Here is a 21,206-nt window from a genome sequence, read left to right on the forward strand (position 1 = left end):
CATGATCTTGGCTCACTGCAACCTCCGCCTCCCGGGTTCAAGCAGTTCTCCTGCCTCAGCCTCCTGTGTAGCTGGGAACACAGGTGCACACCACCACGCCTGGCTAATTTTTTTGTGTTTTAGTAAAGACAGCATTTCACCGTGTTGCCCATGCTAGTCTTGAACTCCTGAGCTCAGGCAGTCTGCCCGCCTAGACCTCCCAAAGTGCTAGGATTACAGCCATGAGCCACTATGCCCAGCCCTTGACTCACAGATTTTCAAAACACTTTTGAACAGTAAGCTGAGGACAGTGTTTATTATGACTATACTTGGTCCTTTCACTGGCTCATAAAACTTAACTCCATCACTTGTCAGTCTCCTAAAAATGCTATGTGTGTGCTTTGAAACTTTTGTGAATGATTTGCTGATTTGTGCTGCTATTTTAATATTCAATGTTGTTGAAAGTCCGAATATTTATTATTATTTTTGAGATGGAGTTTTGCTCTTGTTACCCAGGCTGGAGTGCAATGGCGCGATCTCAGCTCACCACAACCTCCACCTCCTGGGTGCAGGCAATTCTCCTGCCTCAGCCTCCTGAGTAGCTGGGATTACAGACATGCGCCACCATGCCCAGCTAATTTTTTGTATTTTTAGTAGAGATGGGGTTTCACCATGTTGACCAGGATGGTCTCAATCTCTTGACCTTGTGATCCACCCACCTCGGCCTCCCAAAGTGCTGGGATTACAGGTGTGAGCCACTGCGCCCGGCCGAGTCCGAATATTTTTTTAAACCAAGTAGTCCAAAAATTCATTTGGTGTAACATTAATGCTCGTGCGTAAAATATGCTGGAAAATCGATAACTCTGCTCTGGAATAAACTTTATTTTATTCCAGATTTTAAATAAAATTTTATTTTGATGTACTTATGCAGTTAAATTGGTAGATTAGTCTGAAATGCTGAAAAAATACAAAGTAGAGTTAAAATAAAATTTATCTTATTTGTAGAGTCATGTTAAGAATGTATTCTCGCCGGGCGAGGTGGCTCACGCTTGTCATCCTAGCATTTTGGGAGGCCGAGGTGGGTGGATCACCTGAGGTCAGAAGTTCAAGACCAGCCTGGCCATCCCATCTTTAAAAAAAAAAAAAAAAAAAAAAAAGAATGCATTCTCTCTACACCTATTCCAATGGGAACATTAGTACTTGATTATGTAGGGAGTGAATCTTGCCAAGTCTTCACATACACCTTGCTCCCATCAAAGCTGTGTATTGTATGATGTGGGTTTATTGTTAGTTTTGCTGCATGTTGGTTTAAAAGTAATAGCTTCAACCATCTTAATAAAACCTCTGTAATGGGCATTCTTGGGATAACTGGACAAATTTGAATATGGAGTTGATATTTGATGGCTTTTATGGAATTACTTTTAAATTTTATAGACAATGGTATTGTGACTAGAAGTTTGTTCCTAAAGATATATGGTGACATATTTAGGGCTGAAGTTTCCTCACGTCTGCAATTCCAAATGATTTGGCACAAATAAATATACATACAGATAAATACACACATAGATGGCAAAATACTAACAGCTGTTGACTCTAGGTGAGATGTGTTTGTTGAATTCTTTCAAATTTTGTTTGAAAATTTCAGTAAGAAACCTGGCAAATATATTGACCAAGAAAATGTTTGTACACTAAAAACATGCTATAGTAATGCCCCCCCTTTTTTTGAGGGGGGGCATTACTATGCTGTTGCCTATGCTGGAGTGCAGTGGCATGATCTCAAGCTCCCTGCAACCTCTGTCTCCCAGGTTAAGCAGTTCTCATGCCTCAGCCTTCTGAGTAGCTGGGACTACAGACACCCACCACCACGTCCAGCTAATTTATTTATTTAATTTTGAGATGGAGTTTCGCTCTTGTTGTCCACTACTAATTTTGTGTTTTTAGTAGAGGGGGTTTCTCCATGTTGGTCAGGCTGGTCTCGAAATCTTGACCTCAGGTCATCTGCTCTCCTTGGCCTCCCAAAGTACTAGGATTACAGGTGTGAGCCACCATGCCTGGCCAATTTTTGTATTTTTAGTAGAGGAGTTTCACCATAATTGGCTAGGCTGGTCTCGAATTCCTGACCTCGTAATCGCCCCCCTTCCCCCAAAAGTGCTGGGATTACAGGCGTGATGTCTTTTCAGTAACGTCTTTTCAGTTATGTTTTTACAAAACTCAGTGCAGGCAGGACGCGGCGGGGGCTCATGCTTGTAATCCCACCTACTCAGGAGGCGGGAGCGGAAGGTTCTCTTGAGCCCAGGAATTGAAGACCAGCCCGGACGACATAGCGACACCACAGCTCTCCGAAAATATTTAAAAATTAGCTGGTCGTTGGGGCGGGCGCCTGTGGTCCCAGCTGCTCCGGAAGCGGAGCCTGGAGGATTGCATACGCCTGGGAGGTTGAGGCTACAGTGAGCTGTGACTGCGCCACTGCACTCCAGCGTGGGTAACAGAGCCTGCCTTATTAAAAAAAAAAAAAGTCCTCTAAGGGATACGAGGCTGTGTGTGATAGTAATTTTCTTTTAGTTTGCACTTTTATTCACCCCCAAATTCTGTGTATTGCAAGGAAGTCTGAAATTTTGAGAAGTCAGCACCATCCCCCGACATCGTGACTACAGCTGCGTTGTTTTCCGGAAGAACTACTGCGCCATGAGCTCACTTGCCTTTCCAGGCCTGCCACGCAGGCGTCCTCCGCTCTCTTTTGTCCGCTTTCGGGTCTGCGCTTGCAGAGAAATGCCTGACGCGCCCCCTACCGGCTGGAGGACGCAGCTCCAGGCGGGGAGAAGTGAGTGTTCCTTCGTGGAGCCTGACGGGAAACCGCCCCTACCGGTCTTTGGCGCGGGGCGCAGTAGCGGTAGCGACGAGTGCTGTCGCGCATGCGCGGCCAAGGTCCGGGAGTGGCAAGGCTGGGGCGCGGACGGGCTGCCGCTCGGGTCAAAGAGTACGCCGAGGCCGCGGGAGTTGGGGGCCGCGTCCTGAATTCTGGCGCGGCCTTGGCCTTGGCCCTTTCGTGCGTAGGAGACAGCGCGCCAGGCTGGCAGCCAGCTTTGGCGGCGTTTGCCGCTTTTGTCCGACGCCACTGCGCGGCCTAGTGTGGACTACCGGGACGCTTCGCGCTCCGGGTGGGAGGCGGTCTCCGCCCGCTCTGGCACAGCACGGGAGCTGGGCCTCGGGGCTCACCGCTTTGCCTGCCTTCTAAAAGCTCATTCGGCGGAAGTCCAGCGTTGCATTGTTACAGCACTGAGCCCCAGACATCGTTACCAAGTATAATGCGGGCTCTGTTTTATCCTGGGGCACTTGTAGTCAGGGTTCGTGGGTTCGCGCTTCATAATGGAGGGCCCCGGGTCGCGTCTCAACCTTCCAGCCAGTGTGTTCTCAGTGGTCTTGGTTGGGTTTTAGAAGAACCAACTCGAGATTCTCCGGGATAGGGAGCTCCAAGCCTTGGGGCCCTGATGTAAAATGATTTTGTCTATAGGGTCAGATCCTGGGTTTCTAAAAACAAATCAGCTCTTGTGAGGTAGAGGAATGATGGCCCCCACCTGAACGGAGACCTCTCACCAGAGCTTCACAGCAGTGGAGAACGAGGTTGAGAAAGCGCACAGCTCAGATTTGCACAGAGAGAGGCAATATGTAATGCCGGTGCTCCACAAGCCACCCCAGCTGACTAAAAGGGAGGTTTGCTCCAGCTGTCAGAGAGGTGAGCTGGACCTAAGGCTAGGGTCAGTCTTGCCCAGGAAATGTCTCTTCATCTTCAGGGTTGAGAGAATCTGGTTGGGGGCGGTGGGAGGGGGAGCGGGCGGAATGCTACCTACCTCTAAGAAAATTATTTTTCTTTTTCTTTTTTTTTTTGAGGCAGAGTGTTGCTCTGTCGCACAGGCTGGAGTGCAGTGGCGCAATCTCCATTCACTGTACCGGTGCCTCCCGTGTTCAAGCGATTCACCTGCCTCCGTCTCGAGTAGCTGGGATTACAGGCGCGCGCCACCACGCCCAGCTAAATTGCTTATTTTTAGTAGAGACAGGGTTTCACCATGTTGGCCAGGCTGATCTCGAACTCCAGACTTCAGGTGATCTGCCTGTCTCCGCCTCCCAAAGTGTTGGGATTACAGGCGTAAGCCACTGCTCCTGGCCAAGAAAATTCTGTGTTAAACACCCCAAACAACCTTTGAGTTTTTCTGAATTATCTACTCTTTTCAGATCCTGAGAGCCCTCCATACTATGCCCATTACCGCAGGTGGCCTTGAGAGATGTCGGTGCTTCCGCCATGTTGACTCAGAAAGTAGTGCAGGAAACAGTTTCCTGGATTCCAATTTCTGCCTGACATGAAAGATGAAAACCACTGAGCTCCAGAAGGGTGACATGTCCAGGTCATCCCATTCATTAGTATGCTAACCAGTAGTCCGCGTTTCTGGCATAATTAAGTCAAAACTAGTTTTTTTTTTTTTGAGACGGAGTTTTAGCTCTTGTTACCCAGGCTGGAGTGCAATGGCGCGATCTCGGCTCACCGCAACTTCCGCCTCCCGGGTTCAGGCAATTCTCCTGCCTCAGCCTCCCGAGTAGCTGGGATTACAGGCATGCGCCACCATGCCCAGCTAAATTTTTGTATTTTTAGTAGAGACGGGGTTTCACCATATTGACCAGGATGGTCTCGATCTCTTGACCTCGTGATCCACCCGCCTCGGCCTCCCAAAGTGCTGGGATTACAGACGAGCCACCGCGGCCGGCCTAAAACTAGTTTCTATCAAAAGTCTCAGAAACTACTGCCAAGGTAGTTTACAGGCCAGAGGACATTCTCCAGGAGGACATTTTATCCAGCTGATGGGGTAGAGTTGTACAGGCAAGAGAATCCAGGATGTGCAGGACAGGTCGGATGTCTAGTGATTCATTCTTTCTTCTCTACCAGCTCCACTTTCCTAGTTCTCTTAAGTGTTTCCTAGAGTGGTAGAAAATGAACACATTTCAGGTGAATTGTTTATTATTTTGTTCTCTACCTTGTTTATGATGTCTCACATTAGAATGGAAATATGGAAATAGATGAAAATCAACTTTAGGAAAAATACGCAAGAGCACATCAATGTCAGGACAAAGTGGTGTGCAGAAATATGTAGGTTCCATGATCTTTCCGGTGGCCTTAGCAAATATGTAGATGTTCTCTGTTACATGATTTGCATTGGTCATTACAAGAAATCATCTGCTAGGTGGGTGGCTCACACCTGTGTAGTCCCAGCACTTTGAAGGCTGAGGCAGGCAGATAGTTTGAACCCAGGAGTTCGAGACCATCTGGCCAACATGGCAAGACCCCATCTTTACAAAAACTACAAAAATTAGCCAGGTGTGGTGGTGCACACCTATAGTCCCAGCTACTGGGGAGGCTGAGGTGGGAGGATCGCTTGAGCCCGGGAGGCGAAGATTGCAGTGAGCTGAGATTGTGCCACTGCACTCTAGCCTGGGTGACAGAGCGAGACTTTGTCTCCAAAAAAAAAAAGAAAAGAAAAAAAAAGAAATTACCAGTGTTGAAAAAAACTTGCGCTTTGAATGAAGAGACCTTCCAAACAGGCTTTGTGTGAGCAGCATGGCTGTTTATTCACCTGGGTGCAGGTGAGCTAAGGCCGAAAAGGGTATTAGCAAAGGACAGTGGGATAGGAGTTGGTTTTATAGGTTTGGGTAGTTTTTTGGGGGCGGGGGTGTTGCAGAGTAAGTTCAGTTACAATGGCAGGGTTGAGTGAGAGGTATTTACATTATCGTAAGAACAGTTAAAATGGCAGGGTTGGGTGAGGGGCTTGTCCAGGGAACCTTCGCTGGATGATAGGGACAATGGTGAATGTAGGCAGGGTGTGGGAGACATCAGGCGAGGCAAGCAGGACTTCAGACTTTCAGGCTCCAGGCTTGCATATGGAGACCTGACAACCAGAAATTCCCCATGAAGGTCTGGTGCAGTAGCTCACGCCTGTAATCCCAGCACTTTGGGAGGCCGAGTAGAGTGAATCACCTGAGGTCAGGAGTTTGAGACCAGTCTGACCAACATGGTGAAACGAGGTTGCAGTGAGCCGAGATCCTATCACTGTATTCCAGCCTGGGTGATAGAGCGAGACTCTGCCTTAATTAAAAAAAAAAAAAGAAAGAATTCTTCATGAGACATTAAGAGTTCTTAGTGTTACAACTCTTTTAGAATTTGTCTAGCAGACTTTCCAGTTTTTGCCAATGTGAACCCTAAATATCTGAGACGGGTCTCAGTTAATTTAGAAAGTTTATTTTGCCAAAATTGAGGCTATGTGCCCTTGACACAGCCTCAGGAGGTCCTGATGACATGCCCAACGTGGGCAGAGCACACTCTGGTTTCTTATATTTTAGGGAGTCACGAGACATCTATCAACTTAAGTAAGAGGAACCTTGGTTTGGTCCGGAAGGGCGGGACAACTGGAAGCAAAGGCTTCCAGCATGCAGGGGGCTTCCAGGTTTTAGGTAAATAAGAGACAAATAGTTGCATTCTTTTTTTTTTTTTTTTTTTTTTTGAGACAGAGTCTCACTCTCACCCAGGCTAGAGTGCAATGGCGGTCTCCGCTCATGGCAACCTCCGCCTCCTGGGTTCAAGTGATTCTCCTCCCTCAGCCTCCTGAGAAGCTGGGATTACAGGCATGTGCCACCACACCCGGCTAATTTTTTGTATTTTTAGTAGAGGTGGGGTATCAGTATGATGACTAGGCTGATCTTGAATTCCTGACCTCGTGATCCACCTGCCTAGGCCTCCCAAAGTGCTGGGATTACAGTCGTGAGCCACAGCGCCTGCCAGGCCCAGTTGTATTCTTTTGAGTTTCTAATTAGCTTCTCCAGAGGAGGCAATCAGCTTTGCATTTATCTCAGTGAGCAGAGGGGTGACTTCAAAAAGAATGAGAGGCAGGTTTGCCCCTAGCAGTTCCCAGCTTGACTTTTCTCTTTAGCTTAGTGATTTTGGTGCCCCAAGATTTATTTTCCTTTCACATTGGAAAGCTACTTAAAAAAAAAAAAAAAAGAGAGAGTACTTGGCATTGAAGTCTGAAAAATATTCTTTTTTGGTCTTGTTGTAGATGACTTAGTAGACAGTCTTCAGTATTTCAATGAGTACCGGAAATCAGTGCAGTCTGCTGCCTGTAATTGAGCACTTCATGTGGATGGAGTACTCAGTCAATACGTTTCTAGGGATGGAGACACCTTGGCCCTATAAACCTCATTCTGTTGGTCCCAGTTGATCCAGGCATAGAAGCTGGGATAGCTGGATGAAAGAATGGATTATATCACCTTCGGATAAACTCTTTAAATGTATGTATAGATTGTACAACAGCTAGGTTAAAGCTGTATTTTCTGGCAAATATCTCCACATTTACCCTTCACATTTTGAACCACATGACTTGCTGGATGTATCTGGTAGGGGGTATGGCAAATGCCATGAATACTTTAGTGCTTGCTTTAATGAGCATTCTGTCTAGTTGATGCTCATGTCCAATCTGCCTAGAATGTCTTCTCAGTTGGTTTCTGATCTGTTCCTTCCTCTGCAATTATTTCTTTTCTTTCTTCTCTGCAAAGTCTTCTTCCTCTTCCTGCCTCTCATTGCTGCTCCCAAGGTATTCAGTTTTTTTTTCTTTTTGTTTTTTTGAGGCAGAGTCTCACACTGTCACCCAGACTAGAGTGCAGTGGCATGATCTTGGCTCACTACATCCTCCATCTCCCAGGTTCAAGTGATCCTCTGGCCTCAGCCTCCTGAGTTGCTGGGTCTTCAGGCATGTGCTACCATACACAGCTAATTTTTGTACCTTTAGTAGAGACGGGGTTTTGCCACGTTGGTCAGGCTAGTCTCGAACTCCTTACCTCAGATGATCCACCCACCTCGGCCTCCCAAAATTCTGGGATTATAGGTATGAACCACTGAGCCTGGCTGGCCCTTTGTTTGCTGAGACTTTTCATCATCCAGTGGGTATTGAATTTGAACTTTAAAAAAAAATTTTTTTTTGAGTCAGGTCTTATTCTGTCACCTAGTCTGGAGTGCAGTGGTGTGATCACAGCTCACTGCAGCCTTAACTTCCCTGGACTCAGGTAATCCTCTGACTTCAGCCGCCCAGGTAGCTGGAACTACAGGTGTATAGCACCACACCTGGCTAATTTTTAAATTGTTTTGTAGAGACAGGGTTTTACTATGTTGCTCAGGCTGTGAATTTAATTATTATTTTTTAGCTAATCAGAAGAATGAATTTAATTATTGAGATGGTTATATTATTTTCTCATATTTCAGTGGCTTGATTGATGCTAACCTATGGATTGAGTTAATTTTATTAATGTTTTGATTTTCAAATGTTAAAGCAGCCTATTTTCCAGGGAAAAAAAGTCAGGTTGATGTTTTACCCTTTTAGAATATATTCCATGACAAATTGTTGGATATTTTTGTGTCTTTGTTCCTGAAAGAGTCTGTTCTTTTCTTTTTTTTTTTTTTGAGACCGAGTCTTGCTCTGTTGCCCAGGCTGAAGTGCAGAGGCATGATGGCTCATGGCAACCTCCGCCTCCTGGGTTCAAGCGATTCTCATACTAGAGTAGCTGAGATTACGGGCCCCTGCCACCACACCCAACTAATTTTTTGTATTTTTAGTAGAAACGGGGTTTTGCCATCTTTACCAGGCTGGTCTTGAACTCCCGACCTCAGATAAGTCACCTGTCTTGGCCTCCCAGAATGTTAAGATTACAGGTGTGAGCCACCATGCCTGGCTATTTTCCTTTCTTACAATTTTTTTTTTTTTTTGGAGACAATCTCACTCTATTGCCCAGGCTGCAGTGTAGTGGTGCTATCTCTGCTCACTGCAACCTTCACCTCTTGGGTTCAAGTGATTCTTGTCCCTGTGCTTCCCAAGTAGCTGGGATCCCAGGCATGCGCCACCACGGCTGGCTAATTTTTGTATTTTTAGTAGAGACAGGATTTTGCCATGTTGGCCAGGCTGATCTTGAACTCCTGGCCTCAAGTGATCTGCCCATTTTGGCCTCCCAAAGTGCTGGGATAACAGGTGTGAGCTATCACGCCTGGCCTCTTCTAATATCTTAATTTTTTTTTTTTTTTTTGAGACGGAGTTTTGCTCTTGTCACCCAGGCTTGAGTGGAATGGCACGATCTTGGCTCACTGCAACCTCCGCCTCCTGGGTTCAAGTGATTCTCCTGCCTCAGCCTCCCAAGTAGCTGGGATTACAGGCATTAGCCACCACACCCAGCTAATCGTTGTATTTATAGTAGAGATGGGGTTTCACCATGTTTGTCAGGCTGGTCTGGACCTCCTGGACTTAGGTGATTCGCCTGCCTCCCTACCAAAGTGCTGGGATTACAGGCATGAGCCACCATGGCTGTCCCAATATCTTAATATTTGTTGGCATTTATTTATTTAGAGATGGAGTCTCACTCTGTTACCCAGGCTGGAGTGCAGTGGCGCAATCTCAGCTCACTGCAACCGCTGTTTCCCAGCCCAATCAAATAATTCTCTTGCCTGAGAGTAGCTGGGATTATAGGCTTCTGCCACCACACCCAGCTAATTTTTTGTGGGTAACACCCTCCATGGGCACCGAGGAGGGAGAACTGTTCAGATGCCAAGCACTAGTGCCTGAAGAATATCTTAGTTTATAGTGTCATTGCTCAGCTGTTTCCCTAATATAATCCTTCATATATAATCATATATTAGTTTATAGAATTAGTGCTTGAAGTCTAACTTACTGCTTACATATATCTAACACAGTTAGTTCTATATACTCTTTTTATATAATCATATAGTATTGTAGTTGGAGCTGTACTGACACATTTAGTGCTGATTTATATAATCCTTCTATATAACCAAATAGTAGTTTTTTTTTTTTTTTTTTTTGAGATGGAGTTTCGCTGTCGTCCCAGACTGGAGTGCAATGGCACAATCTCAGCTCACCGCAACCTCCGCCTTCTGGGTTCAAGCAATTCTCCTGCCTCAGCCTCCCGAGTAGCTGGGACTACAGGTGCACACCATGTCCAGCTAATTTTTGTATTTTTAGTAGAGACGGGGTTTCACCTTGTTGACCATGATGGTCTCGATCTCTTGACCCCGTGACCCACCCGCCTCGGCCTCCCAAAGTGCTGGGATTATAGGTGTGAGCCATCGCGCCTAGCCCAACCATATAGTAGTTTGTAGTAGGAGGAATGCCTAGAGCAGTCACAGAACAGAAGCAGTACATGGGAAACAGTCAGACCAGGATGAGAACCAAAGATCCAGGCAGTGGCATCCCTGCCTGAAAGGTCATACGCTGTATGGCAGGCTTGGAGCAAGTGCCTCTCCTCCTGATAAAGGAGTTGTAGTACCTTGCAGCCAGTTCCTGTGGAAAGTAGGCCTCAGGCCTGAGATCCTGGAAGTAACCGAGGGAGAAGAACCCCTCTGGTATGACCAGTCAAGGTGGCTGTATACCCTGTCAGTCTTTTCTCGCTTCTGTGCTAGCTCAAAGAATCCTCCCATAAATATCTTAAGAGAAGAGCACAAGTCTGTCAGCTCCCACTGCATTAAGCTTACAGTATCCTTCTATTAGAAATCCTTTGAAGTCTCCAGCCCCCAGATAAGAAGTGTTGTACACAGGCCGGGCACGGTGGCTCACGCCTATAATCCCAGCACTTTGGGAGGCCGAGGCGGGTGGATCACAAGGTCAAGAGATCGAGACCATCCTGATCAACATGGTGAAACCCCGTCTCTACTAAAAATACAAAAATTAGCTGGGCATGGTGGCGCGCGCCTGTAGTCCCAGCTACTCGGGAGGCTGAGGGAGGAGAATTGCTTGAACCCAGGAGGTAGAGGTTGTGGTGAGCTGAGATCATGCCATTGCACTCCAGCCTGGGTAACGAGCAAAACTCTGTCTCAAAAAAAAAAAAAAAAAGAAAAGAAGTGTTGTACATGACACCTATTGCACACAGCCCACCTCCTTGCCTCAGTGACCTAATGGGGTGGACCCCTTTTCTGTACACGACCCTTTACTACTGCGCATGGCACAGCCCCTACTGTGCATGGCACAGCCCCTACTGCACACGGCTCATCTCTCTGCTCAGGTGACATAATGGGGTGGTCTCCTCACTTGTAACTCATGTGATTATGTATGCCCTATTACTAAGCCTATAGATGATGACCTCACTCACGACCCTGCCCTCTGCTTGTACCTAATAAATACAGATGCTCTTGGGCATCTGGGGGCCGCTGCTGATCTCTGCTCACAGGTGGTGTGGTCCCCGCATCCAGATGCTCTTCACCAGTTCTTCAGTGTCCTGTCTTCTTTACCTCTCGGATCCTGCACCTCAACACAGCATAAGGGACACCCCACGACCTTGTGGGGCCTCCATAGCCCTACAATTTTTTTGTGTTTTTTAGTAGAGATGGGTCACCATATTGTCCAGGCTGGTCTTGAATGCCTGACCTCAAGTGATCCACCCCTATTGGCCTCCCAAAGTCCTGGGATTACAGGAATAAGCCAATGTGCCTGGCCCAGCCTTTTGTATTTTGAGACAAGGTCTTGCTCTGTCACCTAGGCGGGAGTGCAGTGGTTTGATGATCATAACTCACTGCTTCCTTGAACTCCTGGGCTCAAGCAATCCTCTTGTCTCAGCCTCCTGAGTAGCTGAGACTACAGGCATATGCCATAATGCCTGGACAATTTTTTGTATTTTTTTTTAAGAGATGGTGTTTTGTTATGTTGTCCAGGCCGGTCTTGAACTCCTGGGCTCGAGTGATCCTCTGCCTTGGCCTCCCAAAGCATTGGGATTACAGATATGAGCCACTGCACCTGGCCTTTGTTAGGTTTATATCAATTTTATGCTTGCTTCAGAAAACATGCTTAGTGTTTTCTCTTTATTCTCCAGAAGTGTTTGTGTAAGATTAGTGGTATTTATTCCTTAATTTACTTGTAAAATGACAGAAGTGAATTTATCTAGGGTCTGCCTTTTCTTTATGAATTGTTTTAAAATTATAGATTTAATTTGTTTATATTAGGGTAATTATCCTTTAGAACTTGATACAAGTCCTAGTTGTTCTTCCTACCTTGTCATTTATCATCCCCAGGTGGGTGGCATGTGTGTTTGTTCCAGGGCAAAGCTATGGCTCACACACACACTAGTTCACATAAGCTCATTCAGACCAAAAATTGTTCACGGTTCACTTTGTTTTCTGTCTCTGTATCTTCTAGGTTTATCTGTAGTGAACTCAAAGTCTCAACTATAGCCCAGTCCTTTCTTTTAGTTAAGGTCAGCAGTGACCTCTAGTGATGAAATCTCAGTCTTTCTCTTACTTGCCTTTCTTTTTTAAAAATTAATTATTTAGTGAATTACTCTGTTTGTTTGTTTATTTTTGAGAACCCCTGCCTCCCAAAGTGCTGGGATTGCCAGGTGTGGTGGCTCACGCCTGTTAATCCAAGCACTTTGGAGGCCAAGGCGGGCAGGTCACCTGAGGTTGGGAGTTCAAGACCAAAGTGTTGGGATTATAGGGTTGAGCCACTATGCCCAGCCTCTTACATGAATTTCTTTCTTTTTTTTTTTTTTTAAGATGGGGTTTTACCATGTTGGTCAGGCTGGTCTTGAACTCCCGAGCTCAGGTGATCCGCCCACCTTGGCCTCCAAAGTGCTTGGATTACAGGCCTGAGCCACTACGTCCAGCCCTCTTACATGAATTTCTAGCCATATTTGACATAATTGATTACAGGCACACCTCATTTTATTGTGTCTTGCTTTTATGTACTTTGCAGATACTGCATTTCTTCTTCTTCTTTTTTTTTTTTTTAACAATTGAAGGTTTTTGGAAACACAGCATCGAGCAAATCTGTCAACACCTTTTTTTTCTTTTGAGACAAAGTCTTGCTCTGTTGCCAGGCTGGAGTGCAGTGTTGTGATCTCAGTTCACTGCAACCTCCACCTCCTGGGTTCAAGTGATTCTCCTGCCTCAGCCTACCAAGTAGCTGGGACTACAGGTGTGCGCCATCACGCCCAGCTAATTTTTATATTTTTAATAGAGATGGGTTTCACCATGTTGGCCAAGATAGTCTTGCTCTGCTGACATCATGACCTGCCTGCCTCGGCTTATCAAAGTGCTAGGATTACAGGCGTGAGCCACTGTGCCAGGCCTTTTTTTTTTTTTTTTTAATAGAGACAGGGGTCTCATGTCACCTAGGTTAGAGTGCAGTGGCATGATCTTAGCTCACTGTAAACTTGAACTCTTAGACTGAGGGGATCCTCCTGCCTCAATCCCCTGAGTAGCTGAGACCACAGCTATGCATCACTATGCCTGGCTAATTAAAAAAATTTTGGGGGTGCCGGGCATGGTGGCTCATGCCTGTAATCCTAGCACTTTTGGAGGCTGATGCAGGTGGATCACCCAAGGTCAGGAGTTTGAGACCAGCCTGGCCAACATGCCAAAACCCTTCTCTATTAAAAATACAAAAATTAGCCGGACTTGGTGGTGCACACTTGTAGTCCCAGCTACTCGGAAGGCTGAGGGAGGAGAATCACTTGAACTTGGGAGGCTAAGGTTGCAATGAGCTGAGATTGTGCCACTGCACTCTAGTCTGGGTTTCAGAGCGAGACACCGTCTCAAAAAAAAAAAAATTTTTCTTTTTTTTTTGTAGAAATGTGGTCTCACTATGTTGCCCACGTTGGTTTTGAACTCCTTCATCAAGTGATCTTCCCACGTTGGTCCCCCAGAGCCCTGGGACTGTAGGCGTGAGCCACCTCACTCAGCCTCACAAATATTTTTCTTTCTTTTGTCTTTTTTTTTTTTAAGCATATGCTTATATTGTGTCTCTGTGTCACATATTGGTAATTCTTGAACTATTTCAGATGTTTTATTTATTATCGGTTATGGTGGTCTGTGATCCTTGATTTTTGTTGTTAATTATTATAATTGTTTTGGCATACCGTAAACTATGTATAAGACAGTGAAAATTGACAAATGTTGCATGTGTTCTAACTGCTTTACTGACTGACTGCCTGTTCTCCTTTCTCTCTCCCTTTCCTCTGGCTTCCCTGTTTCTTGAGACACAAAAATATTGAAATTAGGGTAGTTAACTATGCTGTAATGGCCTCTCAGTGTTCAAGTGAAAGGAAGAGTCATATATCTCTCACTTTAAATCAAAAGCTAGAAATAATTAGGCTTAGTGAGGAAGGCATGTATCAAAAGCCAGCAGGGCATGGCAGCTCACACCTATAATCATAATCCCAGAACTTTGGAAGGCTGAGGCGGGCAGATCTCAAGGTCAGGAGTTCAAGACCAGCCTGGCTAACATGATGAAACCCCATCTCTATTAAAGACACAAAAAAGTAGCTGGGTGTCCCAGCTACTCAGGAGGCTGAGGCAGGAGAATTGCTTGAACTCAGTAGGCAGAGGTTACAGTGAGCCAAAATCGATCCATTACACTCCAACCTGGGTGACAGGGCAAGACAATGTCTCAAAAAAAAAAAAAAAAAAGAAAGAAAAATAAAACAAAAAACAAAAGCCAAGGCAGTCCCAAATTAGGCCTCTTGTGCCAAACAGCCCAGTTGTAAATGCAAAGGAAAACTTCATTTGTTTTTTCCTTTTCTTTTTGTTTTGTTTTTAGAGTCTCGCTGTGTCCCCAGGCTGGAGTGCAGTGGCACGATCTCAGCTCACTGCAACCTCTGCCTCCTGGGTTCAAGTGATTCTTCTGCCTCAGCCTTCCAAGTAGCTGGGATTACAGGTGCGTGCCACCATGCCCAGCTAATTTTTTGTATTTCAGGTAGAGATGGGGTTTTGCCATGTTGGCCAGGCTGGTCTTGAACTCCTGACCTCAGCTGATCCACCAGTCTAGGCCTCCCAAAGTACTGGGATTATAGGCGTGAGCCACCATGTCTGGCCGGCATATTTGTTTATAGTGTGGTTTACTGAAATTTTTTTTTTTTTTTTTTTTTTTTTTAGTTGATGTATTTGTCAGAAGAAATATGTAAAGGGTGTGCTGATAATTAATGCTATTATGCTACTATTTTTAAAGTCTATTTCCTATTCTCTTTACAGGCAGCAGTTGATGCTTGCAAACTAATGGGTGAAAAGAAATTTCACCGTATAATTATGGAAGATAAACGTATTTTCTGGAACTCCAAAATAACTGATATAAGGGATGTTGTCACCATGCAAGATTATATGCAAGTAAGGAATTTAGGTTTAGATGTTGAAAAACAAACAAACCAAGCAAGTCTTCCTAACTCTGTTGTCCAAGAAGAAAGAATCACACTTTTTTTATTATGGTAAAATACTCACAATATAAAATTTACTATTTTATATCTTTCAATTATGTTCTTTTTTTTTTTTTTTGAGACAGAGTCTTGCACTGTTGCCCATGCTGGAGTGCAGTGGTGTAGTCTCGGCTCTCTGCAACCTCTGCCTCCTGGGTTCAAGTGATTCTCCTGCCTCAGCCTCCAGAGTAGCTGGGATTACAAGTGCACACCACCACACCCGGCTAATTTTATTTTATTTTATTTTTTTTTTCTTTTTTTTTTTTTTAGGGAAAAAGAGAAAAAGAAGGGGAAAAAAAGAAAAAGGGAAAAAGGAATATTACTTCATTCCTAAAATGGGTTTCAATAATGGCCGATCAATATTTTGAGTGTTTAAAGTGGTTAATGCATATTTTATGTGTTTAAAATGGAGACCTCTATTGTGTTTATTTGTTCTGGCTCTGAGTTCAAATCCTGGATATCGTTATCAATTTGTTGTCTCGTTGAATCTAAATCTATGTGTCTTATGTATCTGGGTGTTAAGATCTCTTATTGTTACATTAATCCTTTTACCCTTGTATCCTTATAGCTTTGAAATCTATTTTGTCAAATGTGAAAATTGCAACTCCTGCTTTTTATTTATTTATTTTTGCTCTCCATTTGGTTGGTACGTTTTTTTTTTTTTTCCAATCCTTTATTTTGAGTCTATGTATATCTTTGGATATACCGTTGGATTTTGTCTGTATCTTTTGATTGGGAGATTTGATTGATTTAACTTTAGGGTTGCTGCCATTTGATATTAACTGGCTATTTTGTCCTTTTGTTGATAAAAATTCTTCTTTATGTTAACGCTCTTTACTTTTTGGTGTATTTTTAGAAAGGATCATACTGGTTGTTCCTTTCTGTGTATAATGCTTCTTTTAGAAGTTCTTGTAAAGCAGGCCTGGTGGTAATAAAATCTCTGAGTACTTGCTTGTTCCTAAAAGATTTTATTTTTCCTTCAAATGTAAAGCTTAAATTGGCAGGATATGAAATTCTGGGCTGAAAGTTTTGTTCTTTAAGTATATTGAATATTGGCCCCCACTCTCTTCTAGCTTGTAGGGTTTCCGTTGAGAGATCTGCTGTAAGCCTAATAGGCTTACCTTTATGGGTAACTTGATCTTTCTCTCTGGCTGCCCTTAATATTTTCTCCTTCGTTTCGATCTTGGTGAATCTAACGATTATGTGCCTTGGGGTTGGTCTTCTTGAGGAATATCTTTGTGGTGTTCTCTGTATTGCCTGGGGTTGAATAGTGTCCTGCTTTGCTAAATTAGGAAAATTTTCCTGGATAATGTCCTGGAGAGTATTTTCCAGCTTGACTTCATTCTCTCCGTCACATTCAGGTACACCAATCAAGCGTATATTAGGTCTTTTCACATAGTCCCATATTTCTTGGAGACTTTGCTCATTCCTTTTTATCCTTTTTTCTCTATTCTTGTCTTGTCGTTTTGTTTCATTAAGTTGGTCTTCGACCTCTGATACCCTTTCTTCTGCTTGATCCATTCGGCTGTTTAAGCTTGTACATATTTCACTCAGTTCTCGTGTTGTATTTTTCAACTCCATAAGTTCATTTGTATTCCTCTCTATATTGTCTATTCTTTTCAACATTTCATCGAACCTTTTTTCCAAGTTCTTAGTTTCTTTACATTGGGTTAGAACAAGTTCCTTTAACTCCCAGAAGTTTCTTATCATCCACCTTTTAAAGCCTACTTCAGATAATGGAACACAGTCCTTTTCCATCAGGGCTTGTTCTGTTACTGATGAGTCTTTTTCCATCAGGGCTTGTTCGGTTGCTGATGAGTCCTTTTCCATCAGGGCTTGTTCCGTTGCTGATGGGTTCTGATTTTGAGTAGACTCGGCCTTCTTAGGCTGTTTTTTTCCCTTCATTGTAGATGACCCGCCTTTCTAATTAGTTTTCTGAGTCGACGTCCGACTTATTGATTCCCAGTGCTGGGATCCGAGCCACCCACTGTGGCAGCCTAAATAGCAGCAGTAAGACTGATGGTGCTCTTCTGCCCGGGAATCTCTGGTCTGGCTTCCCTCTTGAGTCCGCAACAAGCGGCTCTGACTTCCCGGAGCTCCAAACTCTGGTCAGTAGGGGAAGCGTTCCCGTTGGCTCTGCGTGAAGAGCTGCTGCGCCGAGACGCCGGCAAAACCACTGCAGCGGCCACAAGAGTCGCGCTGGCGACCCGTGGGGCTCCTCCACTGGGAGTCGGCTAATCGGTGAGTGACGAAAATTCGTCTAATGATGTGGCGTCGTCTCGTTCTCTGAGCTTTCACTGGGAGCTACAATCCTGAGCTGTTAGTGGTCGGCCATCTTGGCTTTTCTTTGAAATTTTTTTTCCTTTTTTTTTTTTTGAGATGGAGTTTCGCTCTTGTTACACAGGCTGGAGTGCAATGGCGCGACCTCGGCTCACTGCAACCTCTGCCTCCTGGGTTCAGGCAATTCTGCCTCAGCCTCCTGAGTAGCTGGGATTACAGGCATGCGCCACCATGCCCAGCTAATTTTTTGTATTTTTAGTAGAGATAAGGTTTCACCATGTTGACCAGGGTGGTCTCGATCTCTTGGCCTCGTGATCCACCCGCCTCTGCCTCCCAAAGTGCTGGGATTACAGGCTTGAGCCACTGTGCCCGGCCTTTTTTTTTTTTTTTTTTTTTTTGTGACAGACTCTTGCTTTGTCACCCAGGCTGGTGTACAGTGGCGCGATCTTGGCTCACTGCAACCTCCGCCTCCTGGGTTTAAGTGATTCTCCTGCCTCAGCCTCCTGAGTAGCTAGGATTACAGGTGCACACCATGATGCCCGGCTAATTTTTATATTTTTAGTAGAGACGGGTTTCACCGTGTTCATCAGACTGGTCTCAAACTCCTGACCTCGTGATCTGCCTGCCTCAGACTCCGAAAGTGCTGGGATTACAGGTGTGAACCACTGCACCCAGCTGGTTTACTGAATATTTTAAGCAAATTATTTAGTCTTAATATTCAGAAAAAAATATTTTTTTCAAAATGTTACTGCTCATTGACAATGAAGCTGGTCACACAAGAGCTACGAGGTCCGGAACTAACTGTTTTCATGTTTTCTAGTAGGCATCCATTCTACAGCAGGATCAAGGAGTAATTTTGACTTTTGAGTTTTACTATTTAAGAAGTAAATTTGTGGCCGAGTGTGGTGGTTCACACCTCTAATTTCAGCACATTGGGAGGCACAGGCAGTTGGATCACTTCAGGTTAGGAGTTTGAGACCAGCCTGGCAGGGTGAAACCCTGTCTCTACTAAAAATACAAAAATTAGCCAGGCATGGTGGTGCATGCCTGTAATCCCAGCTACTCGGGAGACTGAGGCAGGAGGATCGCTTGAACCTGGGAGGCGGAGGTTGCAGTGAGCCGAAATTGTGCCACTGCACTCCAACTTAGGCAACAGTGAGATTCCATCTCAGGTCCAAATAACAACATTAATCAGAATTTGGAAGAACTTGATTCCAACCCTTATGGATGACTTTGAAGGGTTCAAGTCTTCAGTGGAGGAAGTCACTGCAGATGTGGAAATAGCATGAGAACTAGAATTGGAAGTGGAGCTGGAAGATGTGACTGAATTCCTGCAATCTTATGGTAGAACTTGAACAGATGAGAAATTGCTTCTTATGCATGAGAGAAGAAAATTGTTTCTTGTGATGGAATCTATTCCTGGTGAAGATGCTGTGAACATTGTTAAAATGACAACAAAGGATTTAGACTTACATAAACTTAGTTAATAAGGCAGCAGCAGGGTTTGAGAGGATTGAATCCAATGTTGAAAGAAGTTCTACTGTAGGTAAAATGGTATTAAACAGCATCTCATGCTACAGAGGAATTTTTCATGAAAGGAAGAGTTAGCTGGGCATGGTAGCTCATGCCTGTAATCCCAACACTTTGGGAGGCCCAGGTGGGCAGATCACCTGAGGTCAGAAGTTTGAGACCCGCCTGACCATCATGGAGAAACCCCGTCTCTACTAAAAATACAAAAATTAGCCAAGTGTGATGGCGCATGCCTGTAATCTCAGCTACTCTGGAGGCTGAGGCCGGAGAATTGCTTGAACCCGGGAGGCAGAGGTTGTGGTGAGCTAAGATCTGCACTCAGGCTTGGGCAACAAGAGTGAAACTCCTCAATTAAAAAGAAAAAGAAAGGAAGAGTCAATCAGTGTGCAAGACTTAATTGTCATTTTATTTTAAGAAATTACACAGCCATCCCAGCGTTCAGCAAACCACCACTCTGATGAGTCAGCAGTCATTAACATTGAGGCAAGACCCTCTACCCCCAAAAAGATTATGATTCACTGTAGACTCAGATGATTGTTAGCTTTTATTTTATATTATTTTACTATTATTATTATTTTTTTTTGAGACAGAGTTTCGCTGTTGTTACCCAGACTGGAGTGCAATGACACGATCTCGGCACACGGCAAACTCTGCCTTCTGGGTTCAAGCAGTTCTCCTGCCTCAGCCTCCCAAGTAGTCAACAGGCATGCACCATCATGCCCAGCTAATTTTTATATTTTTAGTAGAGACGGGTTTTCACCTTGTTGACCAGGATGGTCTCGATCTCTTGACCTCGTGATCCACCCGCCTCGGCCTCCTGAAGTGCTGGGATTATAGGCGTGAACCACCATGACTGGCCTATTTTATTATTTTTTGAGACAAAGTCTGGCTTTGTCACCCAGGCTGGAATGCAGTGACGCCGTCTTGGCTCACTACAATCTCTGCCTCCCATGTTGAGGCAATTCTCCTGCCTCAACCTCTCGAGTAGCTGGGACTACAGGTGTGTGCCACCATACCCGGGTAATTTTTGTATTTTTAGTAGACGGGTTTCATCATTTTGGCCAGGCTGGTCTTGAACTCCTGACCTCAGGTGATCCACCTGCTTTGGCCTCCCAAAGTACTAGGATTACAGGCATGAGCCACTGCGCCCGGCCATCATTGATTTCTTTTTAATATAGAGATGGGGCCTTGCTATATTGCTCAAGCTGATGTTGAACTCCTTCAAGTGATCCTCCCACTTCTGCCTTCCAAAGTGCTGGGATTACAGACATGAGCCAATGTGCCTGGCCTGTGTTTTTAAGCCATGAAATATTTTAAAATTAGGATATGGCTGGGTGTGGTAGCTCATGCCTGTAATCCTGGCACTTTCAGAGGCCAAAATGGACAGATCACTTGAGTCCAAGGGTTTGAGACCAGCTTGGCCAACATGGTGAAACCTTGTCTCTACCAAAAAATGGAAAAATTAAGTGTGTGTGGTAGTGCACGGCTGTAATCCCAACTACTGGGGAGACTGAGGCATGAGAATCACTTGCAGCCAGGAAACGGAGGTTGCAGTGAGCTGAAATCACTCTACTGCACTCCAACCTGGGCAACAGAGTGAGACTCTGTCTTCCAAAAAATTTACGATATGTACATTGATTTTTTTTAGACATAATGCTATTGCACATTTAGGAGACTATAGTATAGTGAAAACATAACTTTTATGTGCTTGGGAAGCCAACATACTTCCTGCGACTCAAGTGACGTTTGCTTTATTGCAGTGATCTGGAACTGAACGCACATTATCTTTGAGGTGTGCCTGTGTTTTTCCCCTCTGGTTGACTTTCTTCACTTAGCTTATAGGACACCACACTCTTTTAACTTTTTTTTTGGTCAAGGGAAACGGTGTTTTATTCTGTTGCCCCAGCTGGAGTGCAGTGGTACCATCATAGCTCACTGTAGCCTTGAGCTCCCTGGGCTCTGGTGATACTCCCACCTTAGCCTTGTGAGTAGCTGGGACTACAGGTGTATGCCAGCACACCCAGCTAATTTTTCTATTTATTGTAGAAATGGGATTTTGCCATATTGCCTAGGCTGGTGTGGAAGTTCTGGGCTCAACCAATTTTCCACCTTGACCTCCCAAAATGTTGGGATTACAGCACTTTGCC

At 44.8% G+C, this 21,206-nt stretch overlaps 1 protein-coding gene and 1 non-coding gene across 2 annotated transcripts in view; both read left to right on the forward strand.

Annotated features, from left to right (window-relative positions):
• Positions 1–2,891: 2,891 nt before the first annotated feature.
• The window catches only part of ZNF487 (zinc finger protein 487), a 33,418-nt gene continuing 15,103 nt past the window's right edge, over positions 2,892–21,206 (forward strand). The window contains 3 exon segments of the mRNA XM_054242284.2: positions 2,892–4,379; positions 7,077–7,308; positions 15,032–15,163. Coding sequence (XP_054098259.1) covers positions 15,056–15,163 — 108 coding nt within the window. The 5' untranslated portion in view covers positions 2,892–4,379; positions 7,077–7,308; positions 15,032–15,055.
• Positions 6,162–6,224, forward strand: LOC118146556 (U7 small nuclear RNA). The gene has a single exon (XR_004732412.1). It is a non-coding gene; the product is annotated as a U7 small nuclear RNA (small nuclear RNA).

This window comes from Callithrix jacchus, chromosome 12 (genome assembly GCF_049354715.1).
Source record: "Callithrix jacchus isolate 240 chromosome 12, calJac240_pri, whole genome shotgun sequence".
Lineage (NCBI taxonomy): Eukaryota > Metazoa > Chordata > Mammalia > Primates > Cebidae > Callithrix > Callithrix jacchus.